Source organism: Ischnura elegans, chromosome 7 (assembly GCF_921293095.1).
Source record: "Ischnura elegans chromosome 7, ioIscEleg1.1, whole genome shotgun sequence".
NCBI classification, from domain to species: Eukaryota; Metazoa; Arthropoda; class Insecta; order Odonata; family Coenagrionidae; genus Ischnura; species Ischnura elegans.
The window spans coordinates 20,621,808-20,638,762 of NC_060252.1; the positions used below are offsets into that span (position 1 = coordinate 20,621,808).

The 16,955-nt window shown below is 37.0% G+C and overlaps 1 protein-coding gene across 1 annotated transcript; it reads right to left on the bottom strand.

Moving 5' to 3' along the window:
• Positions 1 to 288: 288 nt before the first annotated feature.
• LOC124163102 (ER degradation-enhancing alpha-mannosidase-like protein 2) lies at positions 289 to 13,248 on the bottom strand. The gene is made up of 6 exons (XM_046539904.1): positions 13,106 to 13,248; positions 12,700 to 12,996; positions 7,966 to 8,209; positions 6,890 to 7,220; positions 2,842 to 2,933; positions 289 to 480 (listed from the first exon to the last, which is right to left on the bottom strand). The coding sequence occupies exons 1-6, from the start codon at positions 13,222 to 13,224 to the stop codon at positions 304 to 306; spliced, it is 1,260 nt and encodes a 419-aa protein (XP_046395860.1). The 5' UTR covers positions 13,225 to 13,248; the 3' UTR covers positions 289 to 303.
• Between the last annotated feature and the right edge of the window lie 3,707 nt (positions 13,249 to 16,955).

A 16,955-nucleotide genomic window follows, 5' to 3' on the forward strand; every position in this document is an offset into this window, starting at 1 on the left:
TTGAGAAGACTGGGAGGAAAGAGAACTACTCTAAAATCTTTAAGGAGCAGACGGGACGACTTAGTTGGCCATATTACGTGGCATGATGGCCTGATGAAAACAATCGTAGAAGGACAGGTGGAAGGGAAGAAGGGCAAGGGACGGCCCCGAATGAGTTACATAGGACATGTAATAAAGGATGTAAAAGATAAGAAACACATTCTTGTAAAAAGGAGAGTGGATAGGAGAGCTGCGTCAAACCAATATTAGGATTATTGATGGTGATGGTTAGTTACTCAAAAGTAGCTCAAAAACTTAAAAGGCTTAAAAACTTACAGTTGCATATCCACAAGGAGTGCGGGCGCTGTGTTGAATGCTTGAAAGAATATCTGCTCCCACCTCCAAGAGATATGGATCTTTGGTAACTCGGTACAGGTACATAGTCGATTCCACCAACTCTGGTCTGAGAGGGTAACCCTCCCTATTGGTTCCAGGCTCACCCTTTTGAAAAAAAAACGCGCAATGGGTGAGAAAATACTACTTCACCTCATTAGCATACTGAACTTATTAACATCAAGTGAAATTGAGATTACACCATAGGAGGAAACTATTATAATGAGAAAACTATTATAACTGAAGCTGTGTGAAATCTTTCCACTTTGGAAAATGAAAGAATAAACTCTGTTAGGTTAACTAGCAGACACCCGATAATCCGGCTGTGGTTTATCCGGGTTGCGGATTATCCGCGCATGATTTTTACCCTCGCTCAATTTTTTCGGCGATCTTTATAAAAAAAATAAAATAGGACGCAAAATCATCAGAATTACTGCATTAATGCTAGGATACACCGGGCTTATTATTTCCGTTAGAATCCTCTTCGTAAAACGGAAGCAATCGCACGCTAGCTGCATTCATGGGAGCACCGTGTTCCTGTTTTCCAAGCCTCACAGTGTGCGACCACACTCCTTGATCACGGATACACGTACCGCAGCAGTTGCAACCCGGGCCACTCGTGCGAGATGCGATTACGTGGCGTGGTGCCTGACAGTGTAGTTTCCGATGTTGAGCAGTGGTTTTGAAGCATTTGTGCAAACCACTTTTCTGTATCCGTGATCACGCAGCCATGGATGTGTGGGCTTTGAAACCAGGCCTTACATGGAGCATTAATAATACGAGTACAACCAAGTTATCGCCACTAAAAAGATCGTGAACTGGCAAAGAAAGCTCTCATTGAGTCCGGGGAGCACTCTAAAATAACAGAATACCTGCATAAATAATTGTTTGTTTTAGACAAATTATGAACATTGCAAGACATGTAAGTGAAAGTTTGGGTTATTCGTGTTTTCCGAATATTCGTGCCGTCTCTCCCCATCATTAGCCATTAGGATAATCGCGAGTGTACTGTATTGGAAAAGTAAGACCCCAGTTTCCACCAAACGATGCAACTATGTTATGAAACCCAGTTTGTGCTTTTTCAAATATATTAGTGAACCTAACTAAAAATACGTTCATTCTTTCATTATCCATGAGAAAACTATTTACCTCACATGAAATACACATTATTTCTACAATGCAAAAAAGGAAAAGCTTTGAAATCAGATTCTGGACACTAACTGAACACATTAACATGAGAACATTATTAAAACTATTCTATTACAGAAATATTTTGAGCGCGTGACTAGAGAGTTGATTAGTCATTGCAGGACGAAACACAAACACCAAAGCAAATGTAAGCCCTTTACGCATGTCCAAAATGTTCAGAAGCACATGGCTAAGTTACAGAAAATCACAAGACATGTGAAGCACAAGGGGTCACTGAGAAAAGACACATGATATTCTCATTGTCACTTCTAGAGGAGAATGCATTTACAAACCCATGCACTCATCACTCTGTCCAGCCGTTCAACTCGCTTGAAGCAGAATGAAACTTGATCACTCCATTCAAATGTGTCACAGATTCTGGATACAAAGAGTATGGTGGCGTTTCTTTCTGATTCATTTCCATAAACTTTAACTGATTATAAATGAAGAAGTACATCATTTATACCAAGGGTGAAATTTGTGATGTAATGGCTTAGCCATGGCAATGGATGCCAAATGATTTTTTCATGGCAACTTCCATCCTTAGCGTTAATGACTTAGAATCCATGAGCGAGAAAGTTTAGAGGTACTTGTAACATGCAGTAGAAATCACACAGTTCACTACATAATTAGCTTACTAACTTTTGTTTTAACACTTTTTCTGAGTACAGTTTTACCAAAAGTGACCCTTACCATGTAGCATCAAGTGCGTAAAAGAGGAGAGAAAAAGTAAGATTAAATCACATAAGTACACATACTATGATCGCCAATGATTTCTCAATTACTCGATGGGCTCATAATCCTATATGTACTGAGGCAAATGTGTCCCACCAAATGAATTCGATTCTAGGCAAAGCATGGAAAAATACATGCCTAATTTTTTTTAAAATTGGAGGAAAAATTTGTAATTGGGTATTTAGCATGCGGTCACATTCCAATCCATACGGTTGGATTACACTGGCGCAAAGGGTATAACAATTGAAAATTCCGGGTTGCATGGAATATATTTTTGGTTCCCACTCAACCGGGCAAATTTTAACCGGATAGATTTTTTTCAAGTACTCCCTAAGTTTGTCATATTCAGATTCGAATGAGCTTTGATTTTATCTATTTATGTATTCAGCATATTCACCTTGAAAAAAGGAACTGCAAAATTTTTTGGAAAAAAAGGAAATAACTATACATTGATACAATATTTATGGGCACAAGAAAACAACTAGACAAAAACCCAAGAGGGAAAAAATAAAAAAGAGTCAGGGTTACCTAACATTATGTACTAACCTGTGGTATGTTATAAAATTCCGGGGTGAAGCCGTACTGTTTCCAAACGCTGTGGTAATTGTGAAGAGATTTCATTGCTCTATCAATGTCGCCTGTTGGAGATTTGAGATGAAAATATTTCAAAGTTTCAAAAAAAGGAAGATAAAGATTTTTCTGCTCACTGACTTATGAGGGAGTAAATGGATTCATTAGGTAGTAAAATTTATTTAATCTCATGCCAGCTTTTTCACTAATAGTTAATACCATATATCAATCTAAAGAAGGATACACAATTTGCGGGTGAATATGTACAAAAGTGCAATAAAAAATGAAAATTGCACAAATTAATTAATTTGTAAGGACCAGACACTTATCAGGTGTGTGAATGTTAACTGTAATTTTTTAAAATATTAAATTGGAGAAGTATTGGCAGGGTGGAGACACATAAAGGCGAAAATATAAGAAAGGGTAGTAAAAAAAAGCTAAGTAACTGATGCAGAAATCTGAAACAAATGGCTTCGCTGACAATTTAATTTTCATGCGCAATACCCTCACACCCAAAGTTTTTTAAGGCAGCAAAACCTGAAAATAACATAAAAATCATTCTCAAAAATGCAAGTGATGATTAGGATATATACAAGACATTTCTTGCCATTTATTATGCATTTATAAAATTCTAATATCTAACTTTTGGCAGGAGTACCTATATCATGAAATCTGTCAATACTACCAGACAGACATTAATAAAATCAAGGTAAAGGAAGCAAAAATATTTTTCTTAAATTTTCCCAAGTTCTGACCTACCACCTTAAATAGCATTTAATGACGTAAACTTTGAGTAATAAGTTTTCCATTCAAATAATTTGGGCAGGAATTTAAGCACGCCAAAGATCTGAATATTTGAGGTAGATTTTTATCATTCCTACATAATATGAAGGACTTCTATCAAACACAAAAACTAATTTCATAAACAAATGTATCTGTAACTGTGTAAAGTAATCAGCCGTATAAAAAAACTTAGTACAATCTTAAAAATTTCATAAAAATTTAAATGCCCGGTTAGAATTGTATGCATACAAGATCGCAGCATGTTATGTCAGTCTTTCTTCAATTACGAGTAGATAAGTCCAATGGGTGGTAAAGAAGAGATAAAAAATTTATTAGATAGAAGCAAAATGGAAAATTCAATACAAATTAATATCATAGGATAAAAAGTCCAGGATTCCCTAACATAGTGGCATTTGAATCCACAGAGATCCCATTCAAAGGAGAAAAGGGTCATTTTAACATCCAATGCTCCAAACCCAAGGAGATATTCATCAGTCAGTATAACAGCCTACTTTTCAGCTACAAGCCATTCCATAAGTTATCACTAATCCTCCGAAAAAACTTCTGTCCTCTTCAAAGGGAAAAATCAACCTCCTTATGAGAAGAGTAGTATAAAAAAAAGGATTTTATGTTCTGAAAAATGTAAACTTAAGTTTATACATCAATTCTGCCTCAGATTTTTTTCTTTGACATAAACTAGGTAGATATAAGAAAAGGAAACCTACATGAATGTACATCCAGCATGGGTGTATCATGACAAACAACATGATCATATGATCATATTTTACCTGAAGTATAAACATACTTGAACTTCTTTGAAACATTTCCTGTGTTTCTTTCTACACCGTACACCAAAGCATTTTCAATAACAACCCTAAAGCATTTGCACAATATCTATTCCTCTTCACCAAATCTAATTTAAGCACATCTATTAAACGAGAATGTTTAGTAAAAGCGTTAGCACCCAACATAAAATAGACAAATTGAAAATCTGATGTTCATTTGTTTAGAAAAAGATCACCTACAGGACCATGCACAAATGAAGATTTCATAAGAGTTAATGATGGTTAAAAATTAGAGAAAAATTACGCTGACACAATCTGCAAGAGATGCTTTCAATACCTTCACTGACATTAGAAAAACATGTGAAGCATAGAAGTGACACAGTTATGGCAAATTTATATTCCTTACTGCTGTAAGGTAATATAAGATATGTATTTATAACTTCGATAAAATCCAGTCCAGGATCAAGATGTCTAAACACTCAAGAAAGAGAATAGAATGCATCAAAACAAAAAAATTGCCACTATTTAAAAGCAAAAGCAAAGAGACATCCTGACAGAAAGTTTTGCATTAATTAAATATTAGTTGCAAGCAAGAGAGCTGAAATGTACATTGAAGGATACGATACAATTTTAAAAAGCAAAGTAGAGTGTTTCTGCATGGGACAGATGACCCCAGTATGCTCTGCCTTTAAGGGCATCTGCACACAAGTCGACTGCTTCCCAAGCCAAGCTGCAAATCAGTTGAACAAACAACCGTTTCATTACTTAACAAATTTAAAAAATAAATACATCGGCAGCAGCACAAAGATTGAATGAAACACAGCAATTTCAAATCATTATCCATCTGGTTGCCTGCAGCCAGTCTTGCAGATTGCAAAACAACATCAATTGCATAGTTGTTATACCTTTAGAGCTTAAAATGTTTTCAAGCTTTGACTTTTCATTTCCTCTACATATTTATGTTCTTTATTCTCCTGGACATAGATAATAAAGGGAGCATTATGCGCAAGAGGGTAGGATGATGGGCTACTGATATATGAGCCTCCGGTTCTAATCTGGGTGAAGCCTTTAGACCCTTCGAAACAAAATCCTCCGATTGCACCCTGGCCCAGGGAAAGCACCTGGCCCTCAAAATGTTAACTTCACACGCCTTTGGCTGGTTCAGGAGTGAGCTGCTGGCGAAACTGTATTCATGTATACATAGATTATGGGCACATCAGCATACCTCTGCTACTATTAAAGAATCGACTAATCTTTAATCAGTCACACTTGTGAGGAAACAGAAATCATAAACTGGTTGCTCAAGAGTTATGCTCGCCACTGACATGCAAAGCAGTCAACTCATGTGTAAAGGGCCCGATGAAATATTGCATCCCCAGCATCTTTTCACCATTCCACCATGTTGTATAATACTGGACGTAAATATCCTTGAAAAGAGCTGAATCCAAACCATCTCATTGCTACAAATATGTATATAACCACTTCATAATTCACATATTTACTGACCAACTCCAAAGGACTCTACCCTCAATTTAAAGCTAGTTCTGAAATGCATTAATATGATTTCCCTGGCCAACTACTTGCATTGCGTATAGTATTTTTCTTTGATTACATATATCAATTTTGTACCAAATCATGGGCCATAAAACATTAAACATGATACATATCTGAACACGATTTCCACATCAAAGATTTGCTTTCAGTAATTTTATACTATTTCAAACTCATGTAAGCACTACTTGTGAAAATTAAACAATGCTGACAATGAGTGCTGAAACAACTCACTTTGTGCACATAAACAAAATTTGTTTAAGCACCTTACCCACCGATTTAAAATTACATTATGATCATCACAATCCTTTGTGAGAGCTACAATAAAGCCTGTATATCTGTGAAAAACTGACAGCAAAAAATGAACAGCAAAAATTAGCAAGAAAAATAGACTGTGTAAATACATGACTAGATAAAGCTAATACACCTCCACCTACACAAAAATAATCACAGGATGATGTCAGCATTTTTAAGGTATGGGTCTGCATCAGTTGGTTTTTAGACAACAGCTTTACAGACTATCCTGTCAACGTCTTCAGGTTGAGGGTGATGCTGTCTGCTCTTGGCTAATTAACATGCTAGTGGTGATCAGATTATTGCACGTTGATTGGCCTGAATTAGTCTCTTCCATGATGAGACAATAAACATGCAGTACACTGACCACCACCAGCAAGTAGACAAGACAAGAATCACACAGCATAACCTTTGACCTGAAGACACAGAGGTATACCCAAAAAATTCAGACATCAACGGGTCAATGTTGCAAGTATTTTCGACCTAACATAAATAATCACACTCTGATGTGGTTGAATGTATTCAGGGGGAGTCACAATGCGTTAGGGGGCGTGTAGAAGCATGAATGCAAACACAAGGAGGAAGAGAGAACAATGAAGCAGCCTACTAACCCACAAGACTCAAGGTGCCAGGCCAGAAAGCTTCGAGGCTTTGGAAAATGGGAAGCGCCACTTCACCCCTCGTCATGGACACCCAGAAGTGCCAGTCGTTCTGACGCAGATACCTAAAGATAGCCTTCCTGCTCTCGGCAAATGTGGCTGCCAACTCAGGTCGGTGGAGCAGCATGGCTCCCTTGGCCAAGTACTCATAGTACGAATCCACCCCGGCACCAATGCCGGCATCGAGAGCGGTCCACCGCCCACTCTGCACGTCAATGTGATTTCCCAAGAGACCAATTGAAGAGCGGTGGTGGTGAAGGGCATTCAAAGCCTTGAGCGCCACCTACAAACAGCACAAAATATCAAGTCACGAAATGAAAAATGCAAATTATGACAATTATTCTTTGTAGTTAAAGACTTCTTTAACGCTTTCACTGCTGTGAACGTACCTTTTCGTTCTCCCAGTAGCGTGCCGTAGACAAACTTTCCCTTCTCCATACCCTCATTCCTTCCAGGAAGGATCATCTTATCCCCAGACCATAAGTGAGTAACATGAATTTTTTCACAAATTTATTATTATTAACAAATGTAATAATTTGCAAACTAAAAAGACCCATATTTTTCCATTTTTTGATTCATCAACTAGGTACTTTACGAGTTATCTATGGCAAAAGCCAGCTGTCATAACCCTTTTGCAGAGAATTTGATGATGTCACTGACTGCGTGAGTGGGTCATTATACCGCACCCACTCTTGGCTTTGCGTATCGACTTTGTGTGGTTAACTTTTCTTTACACTATCGTGAGGGATTCCTTCTTTCTTTGAGCAGTTCTCTCTTGAACAAGTTAGTTGGCTGACATTTTAATGATGTTACCAGCTTATTGAAAAAGGGCAGCGACTTTCTGTTTTTTTTTTCATTTAAAACGTATAAGATAATAGATGAGTGAGGAAGATTCATTTGTCATCACTTATCCTCCCTTTCCATCCCTCATTTTCTTTTAATTCATTGCAATTTCTGGTCTAAATGAAAGATCTCATTGAGACAGTATACAAAGCAATCAATTTAAAATACATTGGCATTATGCTCACCTCTTCATAGAGGGGGTCTCCAGTCAGTCGTGAGAGGGTCCCAAACTCAACAATGTACGTCCCCACACCTGCAGTACAGGTGATTGTAGTTTCTCCGGGAGGAACGCCATATCGCAAGTTGACAGTACCATATGGCATTCCAGTCGCAGTATCAAAGGCAGCAAGAAGGCGACGTGCCACATCCTCAGCCAAACGAAGCAGGGGTCCATTGCAAGGCCAACCAGGCTCTACGTTCACCCCGGCTCTGTAAAAGAAGTGTGGTTATACATACATATGATGAGTATCTCATCCAGAAACATAAAAATAGAGAATAGAGAGTGTTTTCAGGCTTTATCTTGAAGAATTCTAACATATAATTGAAATAAAAGTTACTGGCAACTGTCTACAAATACGTAGTTACATCTCACGACCGGTTTCAGATTTTGTACAACCTGAATATAATACCGAAAGTATGGTAACCGCTCGTGAAATCAAACTAGTGGAAAATTGCCAGTAATTTTTCATTATTTTCAACGGAGCATTCCTCAGCTGGCAACAAGATGTGTTGCCATCTATCACAAATTTAAATTGGTTTACATAAGTGAACATTCGTGATCAGGGCGGGGCAAAATACAAAATAACTTTGACTTGGATATTTGAAAAACAAGCCACAGAATAGTACTTTAAATACATTTTACAATACAAAGTACATTTGTACAGAAACAAGGAGATCTTAAAAAAAATAACCTGCCTTGGCACGTTATGGATAGTTGCAAACACAAAGAAAACAATTCTAACGAAAACGAAGTAATCTCTGAAGCATAATGTCACAGAAGTGTTAACAGAGCTACTTCAAAAGAATTTTACAGATGTATTTTTTTACTTTAGAATGGGAAAATACCAAAAATCTGTGCTTGAAATACAAGATACATCCAGGACGTGAATTTGAAATACTTCTATGAATTTGAAATTTGGCCTTCCCTGCTCATGATGCGGACTTCCGAGCAACCTAAATTTCTCAGGGAAATAAGCTTTTTAAATAATAGGGTGGTTTCCTATTATTTTTTTATTGCCTAAATTGAAAGATTATTACTCCTGGAGGATGCATTTCACGTTTTAAATGACGATATCTGTTTTTCGCGATTTAATGAAAAGTGAAAATTTTCAAGCGCGCGAAAATGCGACGGCTAAGTATGAATGCTGGGAAAACTCCGTGTGACGTCGTTCTGGTTCCCGCTGCCGCCGTGTGAGGTGACCTTAGGGCGAGGCTTTGAGCACTGATATGACGCAGGATGCTAGCAGGTAGCCGAGTACCCTGCTAGCAGGTAGAGCTTGGGTTAAATAAGGATTATTTATACCTTATCAAACGAAGGAAACTTTCCGACCATAGTCAGTTTTAATAGGTGATTATTAAGACATGTTTCCCTGAGCCCTGTGCCTCATGCATGAATTGGTAATCTCAGATGATGTAAAACTCCTATCCACTCGTATAGAAACTAGGTCCCTGTGACGTCACATGCAGTGGCATTGCATGGGCGCCAATCTGGCCTTTTTCAAATGCTGTTAAAATTGACCATTGCCATTTGTCTAAACAGGGATTTATAAAACCAAATAATTTGTGTATTATGAATACACTAATGGTGGGTAACAAATCGCAATCAATGCCTTTTGTTTTCTTTGATGAAGGAAACTACCCTATTAGTGCTGTGAACCAAAATTTATATTCATGATGAAATGATCAATCAAATTCATAGCATTACAATGCTATGCCACGCAAATGCAAGCACTCTATTGCACATATGCAGGGCACTTCCTCCCTCACACCACAAAATGAGGAAAGGTAAGAAATAATCAACTATTTTCATCTGAAGCAGTTTAATCAATCATTTGCAAGGACATGGCCATGGCATGTAGTCTTACTCTGTTATTTATATTATATTTTTAAACACTGAAAAATAATAAATGGGGTGCTTTAATTCACTGTAGGCCTGGAAAAGAAATGTGGTTGCATGGCGAAATACACATAATGAGCATCTCATCCATCCAGGAGTGAATAGAAGGAAGAAAAAGGTGAGGTGCCTGTAAAACGTGCATTCCTAAGAAATTGTGAGGGAGGTATGGGATGAGTTAAAGCTGAAGGATTGAAGTTTAAACCACTGATGTTCGCAAATCATCAGGCATTGATTAACGAGATGGGAAAAGCATTGCAGGCACCGGTAGATGCATTAGAAAGACTGTGGGATGGATACGGTAAGAAGATTTATGATAAGACAAAAGTTATGGGGTTTTGTAAAGCATTGCAAGCTAAGAGTGCCGGGCTCTAGATGAAATTAACTTGAGCATGTGAATCAGTTCTCTCATTTGAGAAGCACATTAGAGAAAAACAGAGACAGCAGTAAAGACATCAGGAAGAGAAATGCAATAGCAAAGGAAGCATTCTTGACTAGGAAGTAGCTGATGAGAGGATCAGTGTGCAAGGACTGGAAGAAAAGACAAGTGACTCTCATTCAGAGCAAAGCACTTTAAGGTGTAGAAAATTGGACGTTGAGGAAAGAGGGCAAGAAACAACTAGAGGCATTTGAAAATGTGGGTTTGGAGAGGAATAAAGAAGGTGAAGTGGACAGTTAGGAAGAGGAAAAGCAATGCTAGACATGGTGGGTGAGAAGAGAAAGATTTTAGATGAGATATGGAAAAGACTGGGTATGGATGGAGAGCAAACTAAGCAGGGAGGAGATGTTGAAAAGAGTGCTAGATGGAATAATAATTGGGAGACAGGTGAAGGAGAATAAGATTTAAAGATAGAATGAAAGGGAGCAGGCTGTATTAAGATTTGAAGAGGGAAGTAGAAGATGGGTGTGCATACGGCCACAGTGATTCTCAAATGCTCCATGTAAACTTACATTAAACAATTCAATACTTTAATAATAAAAATATACATCATGAGATATTGTTATTTGAAATGAGTAAATTAAGCTAATGGCCACGAAAGCTTGCGTGACTAATTATAAGTGCAAAATGCAGCTGCTCCCGAAAGTTGTCGACACCAAATTAAATTAACCTAATGTTGATCTGAACCCCACCTACCATAATCCACCCATCACCTAAGTTAACGCTATGTGCCACTAGCCTGGGTATTCATATGAGATAGAGAGATGCAATCTCAAAGTGCCAAAATCATCTATTGAGGCATGGGATATGAAGGCATCCATATGATTACATTGTATCTGGCACCCACATCATTTTTTCAGGTGTGTGTGAAGGTGGCCTGACCCATTCTTTGGGGCCTTGAGGCAGTGCTATAGCAAGCGTTGATGTATCAAAAGGGATCCATGGGAAGGGGCGACAGTCCAAAGAGAAGAGAGAGGAAAAATGCGTTGTGGTCCCTTCAACGCCAAGATGCTCAGCCTCAATGGCCTACTTTGCCTTGTTGGAAATTATGCACTGTTTCTGAGGCATTATATAACCAGAGAATTTATTGATCCATTCAACCCTCTTATGTAACCACGAAAAACTCAACTTTTCAAGGAACCACTGGAGCCTAGAGCTTCCATCATGACCTTTTAATTACAGTTGCTTAAATAAATTTTCAATGCATGCATTTCCCTCCCACAGGTCTTCAACAGTACCATCAATTCCTTCAGCCCCAGAAGTCTCCCATTTCTTCAGTACTGAGTATTCTATTCATTGAATCTATCTATCCTTCGCATAATTTGTGGTAGGAACAAAGATTATCCTCTCCATCATACAGAGTAGTATAATTCCATCTCCAACAAAAACAAAGACTTTTTCAAACTACTCGCAATTCTTCTACATCTCACTTAGCTACAATTCAACTTCTCCACTTCAAGCAGAAGTGGACTATCAAAACATTTCCAATGCAAGCCCAAGTAAACTGGATTAAAATCACAGTCAGAGAATTTTGTCACTCATTTTCTATAATATAAAACATAGGACAAAGTAATCTAGATCATGGTTGCAATGGTGTGACTTAATGTTAGAAAAGTCATGATCCATAATCAGATTTATATAATGTACTCAGCGTTTTTAATCTGAAACTGAACGGCCCACACGAGAAATCTTGAACATTAAATATTCTAGTGTACATCCTTGACCTTTTCATTATTCCACAACTTCCAATACAAACATTCCCTATAAACATACACCTGATGGCACATTAGATCTACCTTCGCCAACGGTTACTTTTTAATATTTCAGAAAAACAAGGAGTATATAATAGCACTTAATATAAGTGTGCAGTGCTTATTATATCAATAGAAAAACTATATATCACATGCAACTGGTTTAAGAATTTTTTAATGAAAACTCCGCAATGACTAGAAAGATTCCACCAATTTAGAGATAAATTTTAGGCACAATATTCCCACGGAATATAATGCCAGTGTGCCAAGTGTTGTCAAACAAATGATACAGGTTGATCTGATATAAAACCGATAAGGAACCGATAAAATTAACACTCAGAATAGGTGTGAATTTTGATGCAAGATCTTAGATAGAGAGAGAATAAAAAAGACCCAATTTTTCACTTTGATCAGGCTAGTTATCACAAATTTGAATACTGTGAAAGGTTTCATTGAAAATTATGTCATCCACGCAATAAGCAAAGAAAGACAGGGCTTAAAATAAGAAACTACATCAATAAAATTATTAGATACGAAATGAAATGAACATTATTTTTTTTAACGCTAATGCATTGAGAAAGTTATTTCCATTAATTTAAGTACAGTAAAGACATACCTGTAGGACAGAAGATGTGCACTGAGTAATCCCCCAATAATTCTAATATTTGTTTCGAACACGGACACGTTGATATTGGCATCAAAGTTAGCATTGTTAGCCACTATATCTGCAACCCTCTGAAACTCACTATAATTGCCCATGACTGCAAGTGTATCGAGGGCATCTATTAAGGTGAGGGAGTAACTACCCCAAGTATCAATTCCATCACAACTAATAGGCCGTAATTCATCGTAAGGATATGCATATTTTAAATAACTGTCATATGCATGCTGGAACATGGACCGTACTTCTTCTCTGAAAAAATACGTACACAAAATTTGATGGTAAGAATGAAATCATAACATAGGAGCCTTGTACTTGGAAGGTGAAAAACTATATGTATAAAGGTAAATGGGCTCCAAACCTTAGGTCCTCCAAATCTTTGGTGCTATAATATCTTAAACCAGTTACAAGATTCACTGAAATAACATTAATTATTAAAAAAGCCACGTAAACACAAAAACATAACTTAAGCAGAAACATTTCGAACAAACACAAGAAGATCTATCAGCGAATGATGTGGCGCACATGCGCACCAATCGCCAATCGAACCAATTGGAAGAACGCGGCAAAGCGGGTGGATGAGTGAGATTTGAGAACGTGGAAGTTGACGAAAAATTCCTAGAGGTTCATGGAAACTTCAAGTAAGACGAAATTCTCTGCATGATATCATCTTGATTTTATTATTTTTTTGTCATTTATTCGTTGTTTATTTGTACCTTAATTTTTTCTGGATTATTTATGCACCTCATGTAATGTTATTAGCATGAGCTACAACTAAGGCAAGGGAGGTTTTATTTTTCTGTTGTGTATGAATTGTTTTGGCAGTCAAGTAAGAACTTTTTTATCAACTGCTATTGCGTCGTGTACCCTCATGAAATGTCTCGTTTTTTTAAAACTAAATTTTCTGATATTTCTCATGTGTCTGTCTTATGGTTTTGATAATATATTCTGGATTTTCGTTCAGCTGATTATCCTTTTTAACTTTGCGCCGCCTTAATTTAATTGGGAATGATCGCAGTTTTTAGTAGCATGGAATTTTGGAGTAAAGTTTTTAGTAACATCGGAACAGGAGCTCCTCCTCCTTCCATGCTGTCTCTGCGTTTGAGTTGGTCATGGGATGTTGTTTTTCCTCGGTGATAAAGGTCTTTTGTTTTTTATAATCAAAATAAAACATAAGCTTTCTTTTGTAAAAATGTGGCACCACTCCTTGGTGATATGTAGTATAAATAAAGTATTAATTGGAACCATCGTGTAATTACCCTGATATCACAACATGGGTTAACCATGTTGAAAACATTTTCATGCCGTGACAGCTGGGCCTGTCACAATCAGCAGAGCATAATTGTCAATCTATTGAACACTTTTTTAAATTAAAAATTTGTCTAGTGCGTATCATGTGCAAATAGTGTTACAACACTCTTGTAACCTATCATACTATCCATCACAGCCTGTTTCCCTGGGGTTCTTAACATTATATGTAAACTATTTGAGACTGTAGTCTTGAATTGAATTATTCATGTTATCTTTCATTATTCGCATTACATTGAATATTCATGAATAAGCTGTAAAGAAAAGATCAGGAGATGTACAAAAATTCTCAGTTTTTAGGATGACACCTATTGGCTTGCACTGATGAATACTGATACTGCTTGATTTTCAATGATGACATGATGTCATCCAGGGGCAGCCTGGCCAGGTCGGCAATTGCCAGGGTCCCGAGCTTAGGGGTCCCCCACAATGCTAGTTTGTATATCGTGAAGCACACATGAAAGGTGTAATAAAAAATGACACGGCTTACCAGAACCAAAGTTTTTTTGCAATTTAAAACTTTTCACTAATTTGCTTTATTTATTACAAACTCAGTGTTAAAAGGTCATAAAAATAAATGAAATAAAGGAGAAGAATAAAGAGAACCCGATTCTTTTGAAAAGGTTATTTGAAAACCTTTTTTTAGAGGGTTTTTTTAAGATTTGATTTAGTACATTTTGTTGGCTGTTAAATTCTCTCTTTTTGCTGTATTTTTTTGACGAAATTGCTATTTTTATTAGCTTTTTTATATATTTTTAAGAGCCAGAATAGTGTCAAAATCGATTACTGGGCATGCAATTTCCTACAATTATCCATAAGTAGTTCCCCATTGTGAGACCCAGTCACGGGACCCCATTCATCCGAGACTGCTTATATCTATATTAGTCTATGTTGGCTCAAACATTTCAGTGTGGGTTCGATAAAGCGTGCATGGAGCCAGGATTCATATTATGTCCTTTCAGGGGGTAGAAAAAGAAGGGGTGGAGTCAGAACACCCAATGCCTAGTGCTACAGTCAGGCAATTGATAATGTATCTACGAAATCTAATTTTAGGTCAGACACAGCTGCCCTCATAGTGATACCTGGCTACACTCATGGTCTTATATGGGTTTATAATTTCACTCTGTATATTATGAGGAGATCTATTTATCATTTGTGTCCATATTCTATATCCCATTCAAATTTATTTTTCTAATGATCTAAGTACTGATGGTAAAAATGATCTGTACTTGGTTGGAAATTTTACTTCACTCCAATTCCCATATTATACACCTGGTAAGTGCTGTCCATTCTGATGGAAAATTTCATTCATTATGAAGATATTTCATGTCTTGGAACAATGTGCCGTCTCGAGGGTTTTGTTCAAGTTTCTCAACCAATGCTCTTCAAATACTGTAATGAAAATAGCCACAGACTGAAATATTTGCTCCGTGCTTCTTGGCATTCTTTTTACACATTCACTGTGACACCAATTTATTGTAGTTTGGCGAGGAGCATTTATTTTGTTTATGTGAATTGGCATCTGGCAGCTCTGTGATCAACACCGGCATGATGCCAATACGGTGGTTTACTATTTTTTTTAATTGCCTAAAATTGTTTACCATTTTTAAATTGCCTTTGAAAGGTTATTACTCATGGAGTACGTATTTCAAACTTACCGATTTTTATATTGCGATATCTATTCTTCGTGATTAAATGAAAAGTGAAAAATTTCAAGCGTGCGAAAATGCGATGGCTAACATAAGTATGAATGCTGGGAAAAGCCCATGTGACATCATTCTGGTTCTGGCTTCCACCGTGTGAGGCTACCTTGGTGCGAGACTATGATTGCCGCCACGATGCAGGCTGCTTGCAGGTAGCTCTTGGCTTAAATAAGGATTATTAATTCCCTATCAAACGATGGATACTTTCCAACCATAGGCAATTTTAATAAGTGATTATTAGGAGATGTTTCCCTGAGCTCTGTGCTACATGCATACATTGGCATCTCAGACGATGTAAAACTCCTGACTATTCGTATAGTATCTAGGTCCATGTGACATCAAGTGGAGTGGCATCACTGAGCGCCAATCTGGCCTTTTTCAAATGAGGTTAAAATTGACCATTAACATTTGTCTAAACTGGGATTTCTATAACAAATAATTTGTATATTATGAATACACTAATGGTGGGTAACGAATTGCAATCGATGCCTTTCGTTTTCTTTGATGAAGGAAACTACCCTATTGGTGTCAGCCGTAGTGCATGTGTTAATTGATTTGTCTCATAATTGCTGTTCATAACTTCTGGTCAAAGTTTGAGGTGGTCCCATCATTGTAAGAATATATGCTTTGAATTCAACCATTATGAGGATTAGAGGGGCATACCGTATATGTCTGAATATAGTCCCCCCCTTTTTTTTTTTTTCAAAAAATGCCCAACGTAAAAGTAAAAGGGGGCACAATATTAAAATGCATTTTTTTTTATTTTTCCCGAAACTGAAGCCTCAAAATTAGGGTTGCGGGGACTATATTCAGAGAAATACTGAATGTATGTTCAGGAGCGGAGGTGGAGCAGGTTCCTCAAATGAGTAAAATATAGACAACAATTTTCTTGGTTGCTGTAAAATGGTACTGTTTTGTGAATTTATTTTGTGAATTAAGCATGATTGATGACGTGCAGTGACACTCTTTCAAATATATATTTATCTATTCAAATATAAAATTAATGGGGTATATTTATTTGAAATGAGTTGAAGTATCTTTTTATAAACCTTTGCTCTTGATATTGATACATTATATTCGCATTTCATTAATCTTACTTTCTGGATTGTCATTTTGATACCTTTGTAATGCTACTTCACATTATCCATGAATTGAATAAAATACAAAGTAAAGCCACTTGATTTGTCACAAACTTCTACA

Bases quoted from the DNA above. Each gene is read 5' to 3' on its own strand.
- LOC124163102 (XM_046539904.1), bottom strand. From the start codon at position 13,224: ATGTTTCTGCTTAAGTTATGTTTTTGTGTTTACGTGGCTTTTTTAATA. The intron at 7,221-7,965 runs GTGAGCATAATG...TGCTGTTTGTAG, and splicing joins GAGACCCCCTCTATGAAGAG to GTGGCGCTCAAGGCTTTGAA. The intron at 2,934-6,889 runs GTTAGTAGGCTG...AATCTCCAACAG, and splicing joins TGGCACCTTGAGTCTTGTGG to GCGACATTGATAGAGCAATG.